The sequence below is a fragment of the Rousettus aegyptiacus genome, unplaced genomic scaffold (genome assembly GCF_014176215.1).
Source record: "Rousettus aegyptiacus isolate mRouAeg1 unplaced genomic scaffold, mRouAeg1.p scaffold_m13_p_8, whole genome shotgun sequence".
Lineage (NCBI taxonomy): Eukaryota > Metazoa > Chordata > Mammalia > Chiroptera > Pteropodidae > Rousettus > Rousettus aegyptiacus.
Window position 1 is genome coordinate 105,473,705 of NW_023416311.1, and position 18,774 is coordinate 105,492,478.

The window sequence follows — 18,774 nt, forward strand, 5'->3', positions numbered from 1 at the left end:
CAAGGACCTTTGGCGAGACCTCAGGATTTTTTAGCTAAGACAGGAGTCAGTTCTGGAACACGAACGTTCTGAATTTCCTTATTATCAGCGTCTCGTGTGCCTTTTTTAAAAAAAATTTTCAAGTCATGTCCTTTCAGTTATTTAATCTTTGAAACAACCTTTTGGGGTAGTCAGGATAGATGTTTTTATTTTTTTCTCCTTTTAGAGAAAGGTACTGAACCCATTGAGGACAAGAGAATGGCTCCCAGTCATAGGTCTGAGTCAGAGGGCTGGACTAGACCTTGGTCTTCTGATGTCTACCCTGACCTCTCTGCGGGACCGGTGTGACCAACCACAGGGCTGTATCCGATGATGATGACCATCCGCAGCTTTCTCAACCTATACATATTTTGTAGCTTTAGCAACTTTCAGAATCTAGGTTCATGCATTTTGTATACATTGGGCCATAAGCTCTTTATTTTATTTATACTAATTCTGGCTCCGTTGGGGCCTCCTTCCTTCTGGTCCTCAAGGCAGAGGCCCTCACTTGCACAGGCCCCTGTGAATGCTGGGAGTGTTGCCTAGAGTGCTCTGTGCAGAATGATTGGCAAGCCTCGATGTGGAAGCATTCAGAGGGAACCCCTAGAGCTCCCAGAGGAAAGGCATCTGGGTTACTAAGTCACCAGGACTTGGGACTGATTTTTTCTCCTCTTGTTTCAGTTCTACGTTCCATTTGGCATTTTGTATCTGTGAGAAGACTGTAATGATTTTCTTAAAGTTGTCTCTAGGTTACGTAAGCTTCCGGCCCCACAAAATCTGTTTTTGCCTCTGGCGAATCCTATATTTGGTAAATAAGAGCTAGATTCACTCTGTTCTTTCCTGGATGATTGTATGGAATTTACCCCTGACCCTCTTCAGCCTTCTCTTGGCTGGATTGAGATTCCTGCTGTCTCAGTCTATTCCCCGATAATAATTTAGGTGAACATTTCAGTTTCACTATGTGCAGAATGTATCATATTTTGTCTTAAGTCCCCTGAAAGCAAAATAGGAGCATTTTAGACGTTTTAAGGAGTTAATTACATAGTACTTATTTGGGTTTGTTACTTATGCCCTATAGAATTCACTTGCAAAGAGAAAATTAACATTGCAATTTGAAAAAGTACTTTAGAAACCATGAGGAAGGCATGTTAATTTTTACCTCTTGGACATGCATATCCAGGAGCAGTACTGAATACAGTAAAATACTTGACAGCCTTATGTTTATTATGTTTTACTTTTAACATTTTTGCCTTCATTCATTCAATAAGCTTTTTTTGTTTTTGAGCTTCTGCTATTTGTTAGGTAAATAGTCATATAGGACCACACAAGAACTGCTACCCCAAAGGTATGGCTCCAACTTAAAACTTAAGTTTCAACAATGTCAAGTTTTTTTTTTTTTTTTTTTAAGTTAAAAACCTAATTCTGGCCGTAAGCTTGTCTGCCATTACTATGCTGGAGTGAACTTGATCTTTAGTTATTTCATTGTTCTTTGTCCCTCCGTTGGGCTCCATGAAAGTTCTGGGGGTGTATGGACTCCCAGAAAACAGGGCAAGGGCCCTGAGTCTGCAGTTTATGGTCACAGCCAGAACCTCATGACCCCGCGTGGTCCCTGTAGGAGTGTGTGTCTTGCTTCTCTCTGGCCAGCTAGTTGCACGCAGGGGGCACTGTGAGAGAGAGGGCCGGGGGAACTGCTTATGGGACCTGGAAAGTTCTGCAGCCCTCGGCCAGGCTGGGAGGGGAAACCCACCCCTCCCCGCTGCACTCTCAGACGTTTGCTTCTCTTCCTCCCCCATCCCACCCTCTCCCTCCCCCATCCTGCAGCCTCTCTCCCTCCCCCATCCCGTTCTGCCAGAAAACAAAGCCAGGAGAGGGAGGGGGGCCGGGGCATTTTCTTATTTGGCCACTTGGGAGTAGGCATGGGGAATTGTGGGAAGACAACTCAACCTTAAAATTATCTTTTACATGAAATGCTGTGTCAAAAGGTTCCAGAAATAAATGATGTTGCTGGCATCTTTCTTCTTGGAGAGAAGCAAACAAATGTGGGTATTGTAGCTGTGGGGGTGAAGTTCTCAGCTGCGCTTTTTAGGTTTTCTGCATTAACTCTGTGGGAAGGAACACGGAGTAGACCAGGAGGAACTGTAATAAATAACTTGCTTGTGAAATGCACTGTATTTCGTTATTACGACAAAAGCAATTCATGGTTCTTATAGAAAACACATATAGGTAACCCTGGAGATGTTTTTTTTTTTTCTTTATCATTTCATAGCTGATCATGTGCCTCAATTTACATACATTTTTAAATCCATTTAAAACCATAACAGAAAATTCAATACATACTGCTTTATAAATTGAAATTTTAACAATGATCTATTATGATTTTTTTCTTGATTATGAACATTTTTATAAGATAATTTTTAATGCCTTCAGAGTATTCTTACTTATGATATACCATTATTTATTTAAATAATCCTATATTGTTAGACATTTAGCATATCTATGCTAAAAGTAGATGTATAAATGTGTGTAAATATTATACCTGAATTGTCAGTGACTAGTCACAGAGCTAAATCTTTATCCATATCCATTATTATTTCACTAGAATAAATTTTTGACAAGTAGGATTAGCAGTTGTTTCTTAAAATAAAGAAATAGAATCTTTTTTTTTTTTTTTTAAACAACTAAGCCTGAGTGGCAGTAGTATGTGGAAGTGTTGGTTAAAGGACTTTTGTTGACACAGCAGCAGTCGTGAGGGGCGGGTGGAGCCAGGTGTGTCTAGAATTCATGAACAAGCTTCCGAACGGCACAATCTGAAGGTAGAATTTTGCCTAACGTGAAAGGAGGTATGGTGTTAGGCGAAGCGATGTTGATGGTAGAACTTTAACATGGGAATTTTCCCAATTTTTATATAGAGATGTGTATTCCATTGTTCTTTTCGTGCTAGATGATATTACCATATGTGCTTAGATTTTATTTCTATTTTTTTTTTTTTAATAAGGGAAGCATACATGTTGCAAATTTCCATGGCCTCTTAGTTGTTAACATCTGGGGAGGGTCTGACCAGTTGGCCCAGGGCCCCATCCAAGCCCCATGGAACTAGGCCCTGGCTGACAGCGGCACACAGAAATTGATCACATGTCTCAGAAAGGCAGGTCATATATAATGTACAAGTTGTATTTTCGAGCGAGAGGCTGTGTTTATCTGAACAGAAGTTTTCTCCCGGTCGCGACCTTTTTCAGACCTTGCTTGAAGATGCAGAGCGATGCCGGCGTAAGATGCACACGGCCTCCGCGCTGATCGGGGGCTTGGCAGGAGAGAAAGCGAGGTGGACGGAGCAAAGCAAAGAGTTTGCTGCGCAAACTAAAAGACTCGTAGGTGAGTGAATTCCTTTACTAATGAGTTTACGTGTTGACTGTGATAGGGAGTTAGCAAATTTTAGCTTTAATCGAAGCACAAACCAACACTTGATAACTTTAATTCCCCTCCCTCTCTTTTTCTGTGTGTGTGTGTGTGTGTGTGTGTGTGTGTGTGTGTGTGTGTGTGTCTCCAGCTATTTCAGAAGGATGAATGTTATTTGTCTGGTGTCTATGCAACCACCTTATTTGATGTGTTAATGACATTTAATCCTCTTATTATCAGGCCACTTTTAAATTTAACACAGTGACATTGGTTAATAAAATGACATAGGTTTCAAGTATAAAGTTTTGTAATATATCATCTATATACTGCATTGTGTATTCAGCACCCAAAGTCAGATCTCCTTCCATCACCATACATTCGAGCCCCTTTGTAGAAAAAGGTAACAAGGATAAACTATCAGATCACCTTCAGATTCTTCTATGAGTAACTGGTGATCTTGATCAAGGTTACTCTGAATGGAGGCTTTGTCTTCTCGCGTTTAATATCTTAAACTCAGAAGTCATGCTCTCCTATTCATCAAGAGTCAGAATGGTCCGGAGCTTGACTTTCAGCAGCCAGCCCTTGGAGGACCATTTGGATCCTCTTTAGCAATGAACTAAACTATTGCTTATTCGCTAAGGCACAGCAGCATGTGGTTACAATTCGATTTCTGGAATTTTGTTTAGAAAAACGGTTATTATTTTTGTTCTTAATATTCTGCGCAATTACAAGATTGATCATAAAGCGTTTCGGTGGTGTTTCATTTTCCATTTTAGGGGATGTGTTGTTGGCCACGGCTTTTCTGTCTTATTCTGGACCGTTTAACCAAGAATTTCGCAATCTGCTGTTACATGACTGGCAGAAGGAAATGAAAGCCAGGGAAATTCCATTTGGAGATAGTCTAAATCTCAATGAGATGTTGATCGATGCTCCTACCATTAGTGAATGGAACCTCCAAGGCCTGCCAAATGATGACTTGTCCATCCAGAATGGAATTATCGTCACAAAGGCATCTCGCTATCCTTTGTTAATCGATCCTCAGACTCAAGGCAAGATCTGGATTAAAAATAAAGAAAGCCAAAACGAGCTCCAGGTAATTGCTGCTCAGGTATATTTATGCCATTAATCAAGTGTTATTGCCTCAGATTAACACGTATCTGAGAATAAAGAAAGTTTTGATATTTAGAGATAATTTTACATATTAATATTTAGATAGTAATATTTAGAAGTCATTTCTGAAAATCGCATTATTGGTGGTTGCATGGAGCTCCCCTGAGGCCATCTTTCAAAGGTTTCAAACTGACTTCCGTTTGGGTCTCAGGCTCTCGATGAACCGAGCAGGGGGCAGCTGTGTCACATTAAATGTCAGCACTTTATTTGGACACTTTGTAACCAGTCCAGTGGTGGCGGTAAAAATGCTTTCCAGTAAAAAGGGAATGATGGTTTGCTAAGGAAAAGAATGGAAACAGTGTATAAGCTTTCTGCACCATTTTACCAAATGTGCTTCTAAGTCAGGGTCTCTAACATCTCTGTCTCCTGTGCTGACATGCTCAGGCACCACTTTCTCTCAGTTATCTGTGCGTTGCATCATGAGAGCATCTGTCGAGAGCAAACGTTTTGGTCTGGTTTCTAGGTCACATCTCTAAATCACAAGTATTTCAGAAACCACCTGGAGGACAGTCTTTCTCTCGGAAGGCCCTTGCTGATTGAAGATGTTGGGGAGGAATTAGATCCAGTTCTGGATAATGTCTTGGAGAGAAACTTCATTAAGACCGGGTCTACCTTCAAGGCAAGTTAAATCTGTTGTTGATGTACAGAACAGTTACAATGAGGCCAGGAAAAGGTGACATAGATGACATTCCCTCAATAGGCAGCAACTCAAATTCAAGTCCGTGGCAAGAGGCATTTGCTTTTCTCTTGTACACTTCTGGAGTTGAGATTCAGGTACTCAAAAGTGGTCCTTTTAGGAATGTCTCCTTCACATGTGTAATGAATGAATCTGACTCCATCTTGACGTTGGACTGGATGTTTGGTTTCCAGGCCCCAGCATGCCCCTCGCCCCCTCCATCCCAAATCTGGGCCAGCTGTTAAGAAAATCTGGGTACCTTCTCCTTCGGCACTTGTGAGAAATTCACATGATGTCACCCCCTATCTGTACCTGTGTGTTGAATCCCTCCAGCCCTATTCCCTAACCATGACAAAACCCTAAAACAGCTGCCCATCCTGATTCTCTCGAGTAATTTTTTCGGACCTGCTTGGGAATCTAGCCTACCCTCCCCAGAAAACCTCATTATGTGAGTAATAAAACTTTTCACGCCCCTTTGGTGCATGCCCGAGGTCATTAGCCTTGACTTCTAAACCACATTTTATGTGAGGACCCCATCTCACTTCTGCAGTATGTTCACAAAAGTTTTGGCGATGAATTCGACATTTATTGTAAGGCACATATTGAATTCCCTTCTCTCCCTTTCTCCCTAGTGGCTCGTAGCCCTGTGACTGCCTGATGACTATTTATGCCTTTTTAGTATGAATTATCTTCAGGCGTGTAATGGTTTAAAGCGATACTCGGTCCGGTGCAAAAAAGACACAGTGGAATGAAGCTCTGTTTTATGACTTTTAACTTTCTCTTTATTAAAAAAAAAAAAAGGTGAAAGTGGGTGACAGGGAAGTAGATGTGATGGGCGGCTTCCGACTGTACATCACCACCAAGCTGCCCAACCCGGCCTACACGCCCGAGGTCAGCGCTCGGACCTCCGTGGTCGATTTTGCTGTCACCACGAAGGGCCTGGAAGATCAGCTGCTGGGGAGAGTCATTCTCACAGAGAAGCAGGTGAGCAAGGCTCAGCCTCCTTCTTTCTACGTGGTGGTGTGACTTTTTTTGTTGGTGAAACGATATAATTAAAGCCATACTAGGATTGAATGTCCCCTTTTTCATTCTTGTGTTTTTTTTTCCCATTATTAATTGCCAAGTATCTTAGATAACCAGTAACCAGTTACCTACCCCATACGCTTCATCTGCATCTCACAAATCACATATATCACCAGCCGATTTCATATGGACCAATGATGCACCTGTGGGACTGAATATCAGTCTCATTTTCAGCTTCATTATTCTGGTTTTATATTACTTTATTTTTCTGAAGAGTTGTGAGTTCTATTCACCTGTAGACGTTTAGATTTCTAGTCCATGTATATTTTTTTCTTTTCATTTGATTCATCATTATGCTTTTGGAATGTAAAATTTAAATGTACATAGATAATACACCACATTTCCAGTTCTTATTTGTTATCTGAGAGAGGTCTGTATACTTTGTGAGAACATGTTTGTGACCCTGGGTTCTCTCTGAGCACCTTCTGGAGGCTTCTGGCTTGATTATGCTCTACAGACATAACTCCAGCTCCATTTTCTCTACTTTTATTTTATGGGATAACTTCAAGCGCAATGAAAAATGGCCAATAATTTAGAAACTTCCTTGTTCTGAGTGAGCATCTTCTCTGGGGAACCCGTGAGTCTTAGACGGAGAAATGAATAAGCCTGCTTTGGTGAAGCTGGACGAACCCGGAAAGTCGCTGTTGATTTTCCTCTAATTCAGTAGCAATGAGGAGTTTGGTTTACTCTGTGGCCCCCTCTACCCTGACCTAAAGATTTATTTAGGTTAAGACGATTGGCAAAACCCTTGGAGTGCGTCCTTCCCCTCGTTTCCGCGTTTCCTGCACGTTGTGTCACACTGGCTCTTCTGAGCCCTTCCATGTGCCTGTCTCCCCCTCTCCCTCCTCTTCCTTGTTCTATGAATCTTCTCTCTCTCTTTTTTAACTTACAGTACATACGTGATGGGGTTGCACGGTTGGAAGTTGCTTTGAGAGCATTTAACCCGACTCGGTAATAAATTCACAGGGCTGGTGACCTCAGCGTGGCAGGAATGGAGGCCGGAGTGCCTACCACAGATTATCTACCGAAGTGATCACACCTTCGGAACCCCTACTTGTTTATTTTTGGGGTCTCAGTAGACGTGGCTGAGGAAGTTTCACGTGGCCATGTCATTACATCGGTGTGGACTGGGGGTCTTGATCCCCAGCATGTAATGTTGTCTCTGTGGCAGGATCTGGTCTTCGTATCTTAGGCTCTGCTTACACCTGTGACGCTGGCCTCATTGAGATAAGGGGCTGTGGTGGCAGTTTAAATAATATCCTTGCCTTGGTTTTCTATCTCTTCGGCTGAGATGAAGAGAGTCTCCTTGGAAAAACATAAAATAGCCTGACAGGTTTTGGTCGCGACAGAACAAAGCAACACCAGCGCCGAGCCGTAATTGTTCCAGCAGAGGTTTAAGATGGACCGAGGAGCGCTTCAGCTCTGAAAAGACTTTGAATGGGCCGGGCCTTTTTTCTTACTTCTGGGAAGTCGAATGTCTTGAAAAATGTACTCTGTTACTGTTGTCCCATGATCAGAATCTGTTCCAGGTTCGCAGGAAATAATTCTTATAAAGAAGCATCACCAGAGCACGTGACCCTCAAGTTCTTGTCATAATAGAGGGTCGTCTTACCCAGATGACCCTTACCACATTGTGATACAATGTGTAACCTGTGTTTTCTTTTCTCATGCAAGAAGGGAGCTGCTGGACTGGACTTTGATAAATTTCAACTCGTGTACTTTCTGCAAGCAGCATGCGTTTGTTTTGTTTCATTTTGTTTATTTTGTTGTTTCGTTTTGTTTTGTGCAGCATCTGTTCTTCCCACTGAATCCTGAATCTGCTCACTTCGCTGACGTTCCCCAGGCTGGGTCGTGGCGAGTGGGTCTCAGGGAGTCTCCGGTGCTTTCGGGGCACTTCCTGTAATCCAGTGACTCAGCCGAGAAGAGAGTTTGTCTGTGCCCTATGGACACAGATAGAAAACGTTTTTTAACCTCTGAATTGTTCCTTCGACTTTCAGTGACAATTCAGTCTCTCTGACTATGATCACTTTTGGGTGATTATAAACGTAAACTATCAATGTAGAATGTTATAGAGCCGGATGGGTGGGTGGGTGGGGGGAGCTATTGGAAGCCAGGAAGATCCCACAGAGAGGGAGCTGGTGTTGGAAGGTATCGAAGGAAGTCCCTTAAATGAAGGATTGAAACAAATGGCAAGCCTCTTCAGTCAGGTGAGTTGTGCCCTCATGGGTGTGTAGATTCTTCTTGTGACAATAAGAATGGCTTGGGACAATAACTTAGGATGCGAGGGAAAGACCACTGTTCTTCGATTCCATAAATTTACCAGCCGTCCCAGTATCCTGGGCACCAGGCGGTGAGGAGCCTTTTCATGCGGGATCTGGTCTCGTGATGCTCAGCTGTTCAGCCTGCCGAACCTGCAGGCTTATGTGCTTCAGAACCTCGGAGCCTGTGAATGCAAGGAAGGCAGGCGTTTGAACCGACTCACCACGTTTCTGTATGCTTCAAGGCAGTCATTTTAAATGCCTGAGTTGTTCAAGTTCACATCAAGGCCATATTCGGTGGTTGACCTGATTGATGTACCTGTGGGTAGATTTAGACAGCCTGTCGTTGTCACCAGAGGTGATGTATTGAGACCATTTTAAACATGCAGCAAACCAGTAGCCCTTCGGCAACTTTCCTTTAAAAAAAACCTCTTAGCTTCACTCTGAACTTGAGGCTCACTCTGACCTTGATCCTAGTGAATAAGTCAGAAACTCAAAGGGAACGATGTACTATTAGGAGATAACTACCACTATCAACTAACAACTTCTACTGGTCACACAATCAAGGCCTCAGAGGTCATCATTGCCCAGGATTCTGGATGAGCAGACAGGTAGATGATTTATTTCCTTTGTAGGCAGAAGGACCTGAACTTGGTGGGGCTGTCACGGGAAATCATTTAATACAGACACTAAACAGACATTGTTATCACCAGCTCACTGGTGGTGGAGAAGAAAATAAATCTGCTTCTGAGTTCTGTTGTTTAATCTTTTTGTTTTAATTAACAGTGCGAGGTAAAGAAGAGAAAGACTCTTTGGGAATGAGAGTCTGCATGATATTTAGAAATGAGAACTCGGGAACGTCATCTACTTCCTTTTATTGATTTTAGAATTTTGGTTACACATGCCGTTTACGTAGAATTTTAGTTTTCATTTTCATCTTTGTTGAGCCACTTAATTTCTGATCACTTAATCCATAAATTGTACATGTAGGAATATAGCAATAAAAAATGAAGAATTTCCCTTTCATTTTATCACCGTATCTCCTGGCATAACCATAGTGTCGGTGCTTTGATTATATAAAATTGCTTATGGAAAGGAATTTTATAGTAGCTTTTATTTGTCACTTGCTTGAACTAATTTCTACATTAGCTCAAATTTGAGATTCTTTTTTTCCTTTGTAATTCTTTTATTAGTTTCGAATATAAATTTGAGATTCTGATCTCGTAAATAAATGAATTAAAATAACTTACTCAGGAAGCTTCCAAATAGAACCACGTAACAGATGGAGGCAAAGAGAATAAAAGCAGGTTTTGCTTGAGTTGCTGAATCGCAAGGAATTCAGAACTGATGCAAGTTCTGAGCTTCCGTTTTGCTTAAAGAGGGAATTTTCCTTTTCTCGAATGTTCCCAGATCTGAAGCACTGTGCTCAGACCACGAGCTGGGAGCCTGGTAGGGTCCTACTCACCGTAACTGTTCACCCAGCTCTGTTTGACCGACTTGAACAGAAAGTTGAGGCGACTGGTCTTTGCGCCTTCGTACAATTTTGAGGCTGCCTGCATTTTAACTTCAAGGCTTTTCAGTTACCGAGCGAGGATTTTCACAATGGTTCTGTAACCAAGACACAATGGGTTTTTAAATACTATTTACTCATTGTCCTTGCCGTTTTTCGATTCTTTTGTTAGCTTCACAGTTAGAGTCTCTCATATGACGATTCGACTTTCACATACAGTTTGACTTGGGGCCAGAGGCACATCTTCTCTGCTGTTTCCCAGCCTCTGGGCTTCGTGCTTCCTCTGGCTGGTTCATGGCCTTGGCCATTTCCTCCCTCCCTAACCCTCGCCAGCCCCAACTTTTCTTTCTTTCTCTTCTATTGTCTCTCCCTCTCCAAACTACCAGGAGGAAGAAATAGCCAATCAGGACAGTGATCTTCCAAAGCCATTCCCTCCCCAGCTACCTATAAAGGTCCTTCAGGAAGGACACAGATCTTCTCTTTTCTTGAAGAGAACAGCGCCTTTTCAGGCCATGAAGATTTTTCCATTTGCACCTATCAGCGGTGGTAACACAGGTTGCTTGCCTAACTTTTTGGACATTTGCTTTTCACAGAATTGGTTACTATTTCAACTAGCAAGTTGAAAATTGTCACATTTAAACAACAACAACAACAAGGCTCTTTTAAACAATAAACTAAACAGATATAAATATATTTAATCTGAGGCATATATATTTGTCTTCAAATATATTTCAATATATTTTCAAAGATATGTTGCCTTCAAAACAAGCTTAAATGTAATTACAAAAGTCACTTAAAATGATTTGACTTTAGGAAAGAAATAGATAGTAAAAGGGATGTTGGTAATATTTTAGGTAACGTCACATCATTTGCTACCAAATCTTTCCTCCGTTATTTCTCCTCTTATTTTGATGTCCATACTGTCTGCAGTCAACTAGAAACTACGGTACAGGAGCTTGAGGGCAGCCCTGTAGGCTGACTTTTTTAAGGAATGCCCAAACGATAGTTGTTAATTAAGGAAGAAAATATATTTATGCAAATTAACAGGAATTGGAGAAAGAAAGAACCCGTCTTCTGGAAGATGTGACTGCAAATAAAAGGCGGATGAAGGAGCTCGAAGATAGTTTGCTTTACCGTCTGACGAGTACCCAGGGTTCCCTGGTGGACGACGAGAGCCTCATCGTCGTGCTGAGTAACACGAAGAGGACAGCTGAGGAGGTGACACAGAAGCTGGAAATTTCGGCAGAGACGGAAATTCAAATCAACTCCGCCCGGGAGGAATACAGACCTGGTGAGTTTGGTAATGCAGGACAAACGTCACAGGAAACCGCAGTCAGAGACAAATGAGAATTGGAGCAATCGAACGAAGGATGTCATGCAAATCGTCATGCAAAGTGGGGCGGCCGTTTAATGTCTCGTGGCATTTCCGTTCAGTAAAATTGAGGTGAAAGAATTTCGTAATCATGTAAACTTACTAGACGCTTATAATTTGTGTGAGTTGGCCTAACTTTTAAGGTTCCTCTTAACTTATTTTTAAACTAGAAAGTAAAGAGGGAGAATAAAGAATGTGTGACAATAACTTAGTGAAATCTGAGGCATTAGTGTGGCGTTTGTGAGCTGTTCACTAGTTACCTTTGGGAACAGGAAGACAGTGTTTTGTTCACGGTCTTTGTATCAGGAAGGTAGTTCTCTGGCCTCGTGGGAACTCTTGTCTTATCCACCAGTTTGGAAATCGGTGTTGTTCCTTGGTTACCAGAGGAACCTGCTAAAAGCATTCAGTCTCCTTGAGGAAGTTATCATGCCTCCTGGAAAAATGATTGAAACAATATCGTCGACTGGGGGAGAGTCAGGTGCATCCTCTTTGAGATGGCCTTGTTTTGCCAACTCGAGGCCAGGGTCGGGAATGGCTTCTTCATGACACTTAGAAATGAATGAGGCCCTTGCTGGTACCCACACAACATACTGGGTGTTAAAACCTTTGATATCTCTTTCGTTGTTTTTTTCTACACACACACAAAAAATAGTAAAATGTATTCATGAGGGATCTAGAAATTCTAAAATGGAAAGTGCCATTCGATGAATGCAAATAGCAGACTACGTACACAAAGCCTTTAAATAAGATTTAAGTACACAGAATGAGCATCGCTCTAGACTCCCGTTGCTGGTCTTTGATAAGATGTAAAAGGGAAGCTTGTTTTCATTGAGCGTTGGGGCTGATCGGGGCCTGGGCCCTTTCTTTTCCACCCTGGGACCTGCAGCCTTCTTCTTTGTCTTCCAGTCGCCACGCGGGGCAGCATCCTTTACTTCCTCATCACTGAGATGCGCTTGGTCAATGAGATGTATCAGACTTCACTCCGCCAGTTCCTCGGCTTGTTCGACCTTTCCTTGGCCAGGTGCGTCGGGGCTCAGGAAGCCAAGCCGAATTCCGTATTGTGGGCCAGAATGATGACTTTACGTTGATAACTTCTTTCCCCTTTGCTACTGAGTCTTACTCTTCTTATTTTTTAACTCTAGGATTAGCATAATTACTGGTGTGTTAACAGATCATTCTCACGTGTCATATCAGGCTCAGGGAAAGCTCCACCAACTGTTCATCCACTGATCGAGTCCTGTGGTTTCACGTGTTTCTGTTAAACAAGGAAATTCCCAGGACATTGTCATGAGTGATGATGCCCTGCAGGAAAATTGATTTAGACAACGTGGAGGACTATGCTCTGTCATTTCATGTCGAGCGAATGCTTGTTATTTTAGATTTAGGAGGCTTATCCTTGATGTTTTAAAAAAAAAAAAAAGTCGGCCCTCCAAAGTTACTTATTCTCCATTCAACACGTTTTTATGGGAAATTGAAAAAGGCAGTGCGATAAGCCTCATTTAAATGTTCTTTGTTCCAGGTCTGTCAAGAGCCCGATTACAAGCAAGAGGATTGCTAATATCATCGAGTGCATGACCTACGAGGTCTATAAGTATGCCTCCCGGGGTCTGTATGAAGAGCACAAATTCCTGTTCACCTTGCTGCTGACCCTAAAGATCGACCTCCAGAGGAACCGGATCAAGCACGAGGAATTTCTCACCCTCATTAAAGGTCAGCATGGCCGGAGGAAGCCCTGGACACCAGTGCAGGTGTAGGGGCTGTCGTGAGGGTCCCGTGCAGCGCTTTCTGCCGGCTGCAACAGTTTCCCTGCATTTCGCTGAAGATGGCATTTCCAGGAGATATTTTATTTGTTCATTGATTGTAAGAATATTTATTGAGAAGCTACTGTGTGCTGGGGCACAGAATGGGCACTTGGAACATGTCAGTGAACAACGAAAAAAGAAAAAGAATCTTGCTTTCGTGTGTGTGTGTGGGGGGGATACAGATAAAAATAATAAGTAAATTACGTAGTATGTGAGAAGCTCGTAAGCACTATAGAAAAAAAAACACAGCGGGATAGGAGAGATGGGAGTTTCAAGGTGTGCGGGGTGGGAGAGTTTAAAATTCCTTATGGGATATTTGGTGGGTCTCTGATGGAGTAGAGACCCATCTCTGAGAGCTGGACATTGAGCAAAGTCCTGAAGGAGCAGGGGCGCTGGCCCTGGGGACATTTATCGTGTTGAAGGAACAGGAGCCGGCATCGAGGCCTCTGGTGGAGGCGAGCAGTGTGATGGAGGGAAAGCAGAACAAGCAGGGCGGCCGTGGCCGAGTGGGTGGGCGACTGCGGCTCGTCGTGTGGACATCGTGAGGCTTTGCGCACAGTCAGGGCCCCTGCGCTGGTGGAAGCAGGCAGCCTGGGGAAGGCTCGCGAACAGAGGTGCGCTATCACGTTCTCGAATGGCTGGGCAGGAAGTATTTGCAGTAACTGTGGAAATGATTGATGGTGGGGATCCACATGGTATTATTATACCTTTCTAAGCAAAGATTTTAAATATGAGACACAATTTTGTCTTGGGGGTGGGGGCTCATAACTTAACTTGGAGAGTAGATGTGTGGACCCTGACGGGGCCAGTAGGGAGCGTGTGTGGATATGCAAATGCTATGCCCCGCCCGGGGTGTGTAGGCCCATAGTCGTATGCATACAAATGCATATTCATGTTCATCTACATACGCATATGCATATCCATCTCGTAGCAAAGGAGACTTATTAGACTTGAACTTAGAAAAGTATGATTTGTGTACTGTTCTCTCCTCTGTCTGTCTCTCCCTCCTTCCTTCTCTCCCTCTCCCTCTCTTTCTCTATTGTCTCAGGCACCCTTGCACCTTAGGTTTCTTTATTTTCCAAGTGTCCTAAAGCCAAACACATGGAAGATGAGCCATCTGGGGGGACACCCCTCATGTCGGAGGTGTAGGGTGGGAGCGGCCTCTACAAGAGCCCTTCGCTCATGCTGGTTTCTGACCTCGCCCTCTGATCTTCTAGCTGGCCGAGCTGTCCTGGGGGGAGGCTGTTCTGGTGGCCTCAGCTCAGGCATGAGGCACGTTTCCCCAGAGAAATGACATCGAACACAGCAGCCTGGTCGGGTTGGAATACTGTAACGCGGTCACACTTTGGCATGGTGATGCCCAACATGGGATTCAGTGTTAAGAAGGCTCCATGAGAAAATAGTGGCTTGCCACTTTTAAAAAAATTTTATGTTTTTTATTAAATTTATTGGGGTGACCTTGGTTAATAAAATTGTGTAGGTTTCAAATGTACGATTTAACACTACATCATCTGTAGATTGCACTGCGTGTTCACCACCCAAAGTCAAATCTCCTTCCGTCACCGTGTTTGACCCCGTTTATCCTTTGCTACCTCCCCCTCCTCCCTCTTCCCTCTGGTAACCGCTGAACTGTTGTTTGTGTCTGTATTTTTGTCTTCTTCATTTGTTGTTTGCAGTTTCAGTGAATTCATATGGTTCTCATTTTTTTTTCTGTCTGACTTATTTCACTTAACATAATCTCAAGATCCAACCATGTTGTTGCAAATGGCAGTATTTCATCTTTTCCTATGACCGAGTAATATTCCGATGTATATCCATCTGTACCGCATCTTCCTTCCCCAGGCACCTGTCGAAGGGCACTTCTGTTGTTTCCATGTCTTGGGATTGCCACTTTTTTGATAAGTGGTCTTGAGCAGCTTATTTAACCTTTTCAAGCTTCCGAGTCCTCAGCCATAATGCAGGGATTGTCACATTGACTTAATAGGATTATTAAGACACAATTTATGTAAACCCAGGCACATAGAATATGCTCAGCAAATGATAGGCATTGTTCCATTACCTTCAGTATTTTAGTTTATTTTAAGTAGTCTGAGGCTTGCAGAGGTCGGACAGCTTCCTGTGGGCCTTTGGCATGCAATGGCAAACTGTAATACTGCTTTATGAACCAGTTCCAGAAGGTTGCCTGTTGGTAGTTACGCCCATGAGAGCTGCCCAAGGACGTGACCTCCCTCTGTGAGAACTTTAAAATCACTTGTTCAAATGACAATGTTATTTACATAGCAACAGTGTTTTGATTCTGGTATTTTCGTTTACTCATCTCTAAGATGGGAAAGGAGCCACGTAGATGGCTTCCTAAGTCTGCCTTAGCTATGCCGCTTTATGACTGTGTGGTGTAACATGTGTAAATCTTAAATTATAAGCATGTGTCATTTTTGCAAAATATTATGATAAAAAAATCAAAAGTGCTTTTTCCCAAAGCAAGGGTTTGAAGAATGAAGGGAACGGCGTAATTCTCTATCATCTTGAGAAGTTATTTTGAATTATTCCTATGTTAGCTATTAACGTATCATCAGGAATCCATTGAATCTGGTGCCACATTGTCCAGGAATCTGTCCCCCTGCCCATTATAATCATTCTTTGTGGCCTGTTGCACACTTTGAGCCAGGCGAGATATTCATGACACAGGTAGCCTACTAAACAATGAGTAATGCTTTGGCTTCAAGGAGAACCTTTTCCTTTTTGTGAATTAGTTTCTCTATAACCTTTGTTTTTGTTGTTGTTGTTTTTTGTTTGTTTGTTTGTTTGTTTTTCAATTTGTTGGAAAATGGGCAGCTTTCACATGAATCGATATGACATTTTTCAACACGGTGCTGTTGTCCTTAGGTCTTTAATTGCTCCCTGGCATTAAAGCCATTTAATTTGATTTTCTGAGCAAATATTTTTGTTGAGATGGCTTCAAGGCCACCCTTACCTTGTTGGAAATACACTAAGATGGATTTGGCAAAAATAGCAATTTAGTGGGGTACACGGTACCTAGAAAAGGTAGAGTTTGCCTCAATAAATATCTTAAATATAATTATTTGTTTATGACCTACTCTATTTAAAAAAGGAATTTAAAGGTAGCCAAATACATTAATTATATTCTTTTAGGAATTATGCTTAGAGCATATTTTCCCTAAAATACTTTAATTGCTATTATTTATTAAACAGCATATTTTATGCCAAAGAAGGCTTGCTCTTTCTTTGACTTAAAATATGGTTGTTCACACATTTGTTTTTTAGAGGTGGGTCACAATAACATTTTTTAAGGTGTCACTTGTTTTATGGTGCTGTGAGAGTTCTGTGAGTTATGTCAGGTTAGGTCAGTCATCAGCAGAAAGATGGGAGTCAGTTCCCAGCGGAAGTGTTTGTTGTGGTTAGATTGAGCAAACACAAATGATACAGCACAGGGTCCTTGGGGTGTGCTCGAAATGGGTGTAAATAGTAGCCTGATTTATAGAACTCTTGAAACACACACAGAGCTACTGAAATGTCTAGAGAAATTCTGTCCTTAAAATGAGACTGAGTCATTGTTGAGTTCTTAATATTGATAATAGCTACTCATTTAGTGACCCTCTGCTTCGTCCTCGATCCTGTTTTGTGTGCTTTACACATATATTTTCAGGCTTTCTGTACTCATCATGGTACCCAGGGTTCATTATTCTCATTTTGCATATTCGAAAACAATGCCCAGACAGACAGGTGAGCTGGCTTTCCTCCGACATTGGCCAGGTGGAGCTAGAACAGAATCCAGCATCTGCCTGGCTCTAAACCTATATTGCTGATTCTTAAATGTGTTTTGGTGACATAGTTTTCCTTTATTAAATTTTAAAGCTCGTTCATCACTATGATTTATATTTCTGAGCTTAAAAAATATCGAGGTAGTAAAACAATTGAAATTAAAATAACTTAAGCAAGGTTAATTAGTTTTTATAGGTTGTTTTGTAGTAAAGAAGGAAAATCTAATACCTTTCTATGTTTAATTTTAAAGGTGGTGCTTCATTGGACCTTAAAGCTTGTCCTCCCAAACCATCTAAATGGATTCTGGACATGACCTGGCTGAACCTGGTGGAACTCAGCAAACTTAGACAGTTTTCAGATGTCCTTGATCAGGTAAACTATGCTTTGAATAAACTTAAGGTAATGTTGCAGTGAGCACCTTCCTGATTTACCACCAACTACAATATTTGTGGAAGTGAGAGATTCCTTAACACTGTCATTCGAAATGGTGTGACCCGTGCTCACTCTTTCTCACAGCTCACTCCCACTCTGATAAAGCACGCTCCGCCCACTGCAGATTGGTCTTGCAGGAGGAAGCTATTTGCCCAGGAAGTTTAACTAATACTGCCCTGCGCCGTATGCAGTATCACCAGCCAGAGATCCACAAGGGGAAAAACCGATAGATTCAATTAGATGGAATTAGGTACATGTAAGAGGTTTGGCCTTCTTTCTAGAGATTAAAAGAAAAGAAATCCAGACAACCTGCCTCTCAATGCTGAATATCCCTTCTTCCCTCTTGTCCTCTCTCCTCTTCTCCTGCTTCTTCCGTTGTACTGATTTAGCCAGGCATCCGGGTGTAAATCTAATGTGGACACTTGGCATCTTATCTTTAGACATCATTGTCCTTTCATCATAGCCAGTTGTTTGTATTGGGACCGCGGGAGCTGAGTGTAGAGAGTTGAATTGGGACAAGCCAGGAAACAGGTTTTTGAAAATCAGATGACGAGAAAAAAGTGACATTGACAGCAAGATGAATTTATTTAGCTACAAGTCGATGGCTTTTTTCTTTTAAGCTAGGTAATATTCTAAAGTTGGTTCTTGACTTTCCCGTTTTAAGTTGACCAAAAGCTTAAGTTCTGCTACATTTTCATGTTTTGGCTTACAACTGATGATTATCATGTAGTTAGGGTAAAAACCATTCTCTGGGGTTAAATAACTTTCATCTGGAAGATTTCAATGTCCCCCAAGCTTACGCCTCCGGAGGATGACTCCTAGTGACCTTTCCTGGATCATTATCTATTATTGAAGTTGTTATTGTCTGGAAATTATATCTTATGCCTGAAATTTCTCCACATTATATACCCTTTCATGATTGAATGAGGTTATTATTTTTTATTCTTACATGATAGTTTCTAAATATAAACCTGGAATGCTTTTTCCTTTGATGAGACCGCTAAGAAATATACTTGGGGCTTTAATCAAAGGGAATATACTAGAGAATGTATGATCATATTTATCTGCAGATGTTACTTGTTTGTTCTGTTTTGAGATACTCACCCTCGTGATGCTCCTCTCTCTCGGATTTTTAAGCCTCAAAGGGTAACAGACTATGTTTTTTGCCTCCTTATCATTTGCCTAAAGGAAGCAACTGTCTGATTATTTAACAATGATATTAAGTGATATATTTCAAATTCCTATAGATTAATAGAGTATTGACCAAAAAATTTCAT

General features: G+C 41.9%; 1 protein-coding gene across 3 annotated transcripts in view; it reads left to right on the plus strand.

Moving 5' to 3' along the window:
• Positions 1-18,774, plus strand: part of DNAH5 (dynein axonemal heavy chain 5) — a 226,653-nt gene that overhangs the window by 179,329 nt on the left and 28,550 nt on the right. For all 3 annotated transcript variants that reach the window (XM_016152142.2, XM_036225601.1, XM_036225602.1), the window contains exons 62-69: positions 3,255-3,390; positions 4,191-4,507; positions 5,048-5,203; positions 6,062-6,244; positions 11,159-11,402; positions 12,390-12,504; positions 13,003-13,193; positions 17,316-17,437. In XM_016152142.2, coding sequence (XP_016007628.2) covers positions 3,255-3,390; positions 4,191-4,507; positions 5,048-5,203; positions 6,062-6,244; positions 11,159-11,402; positions 12,390-12,504; positions 13,003-13,193; positions 17,316-17,437 — 1,464 coding nt within the window. The remainder of the gene's footprint in view (positions 1-3,254; positions 3,391-4,190; positions 4,508-5,047; positions 5,204-6,061; positions 6,245-11,158; positions 11,403-12,389; positions 12,505-13,002; positions 13,194-17,315; positions 17,438-18,774) is intronic.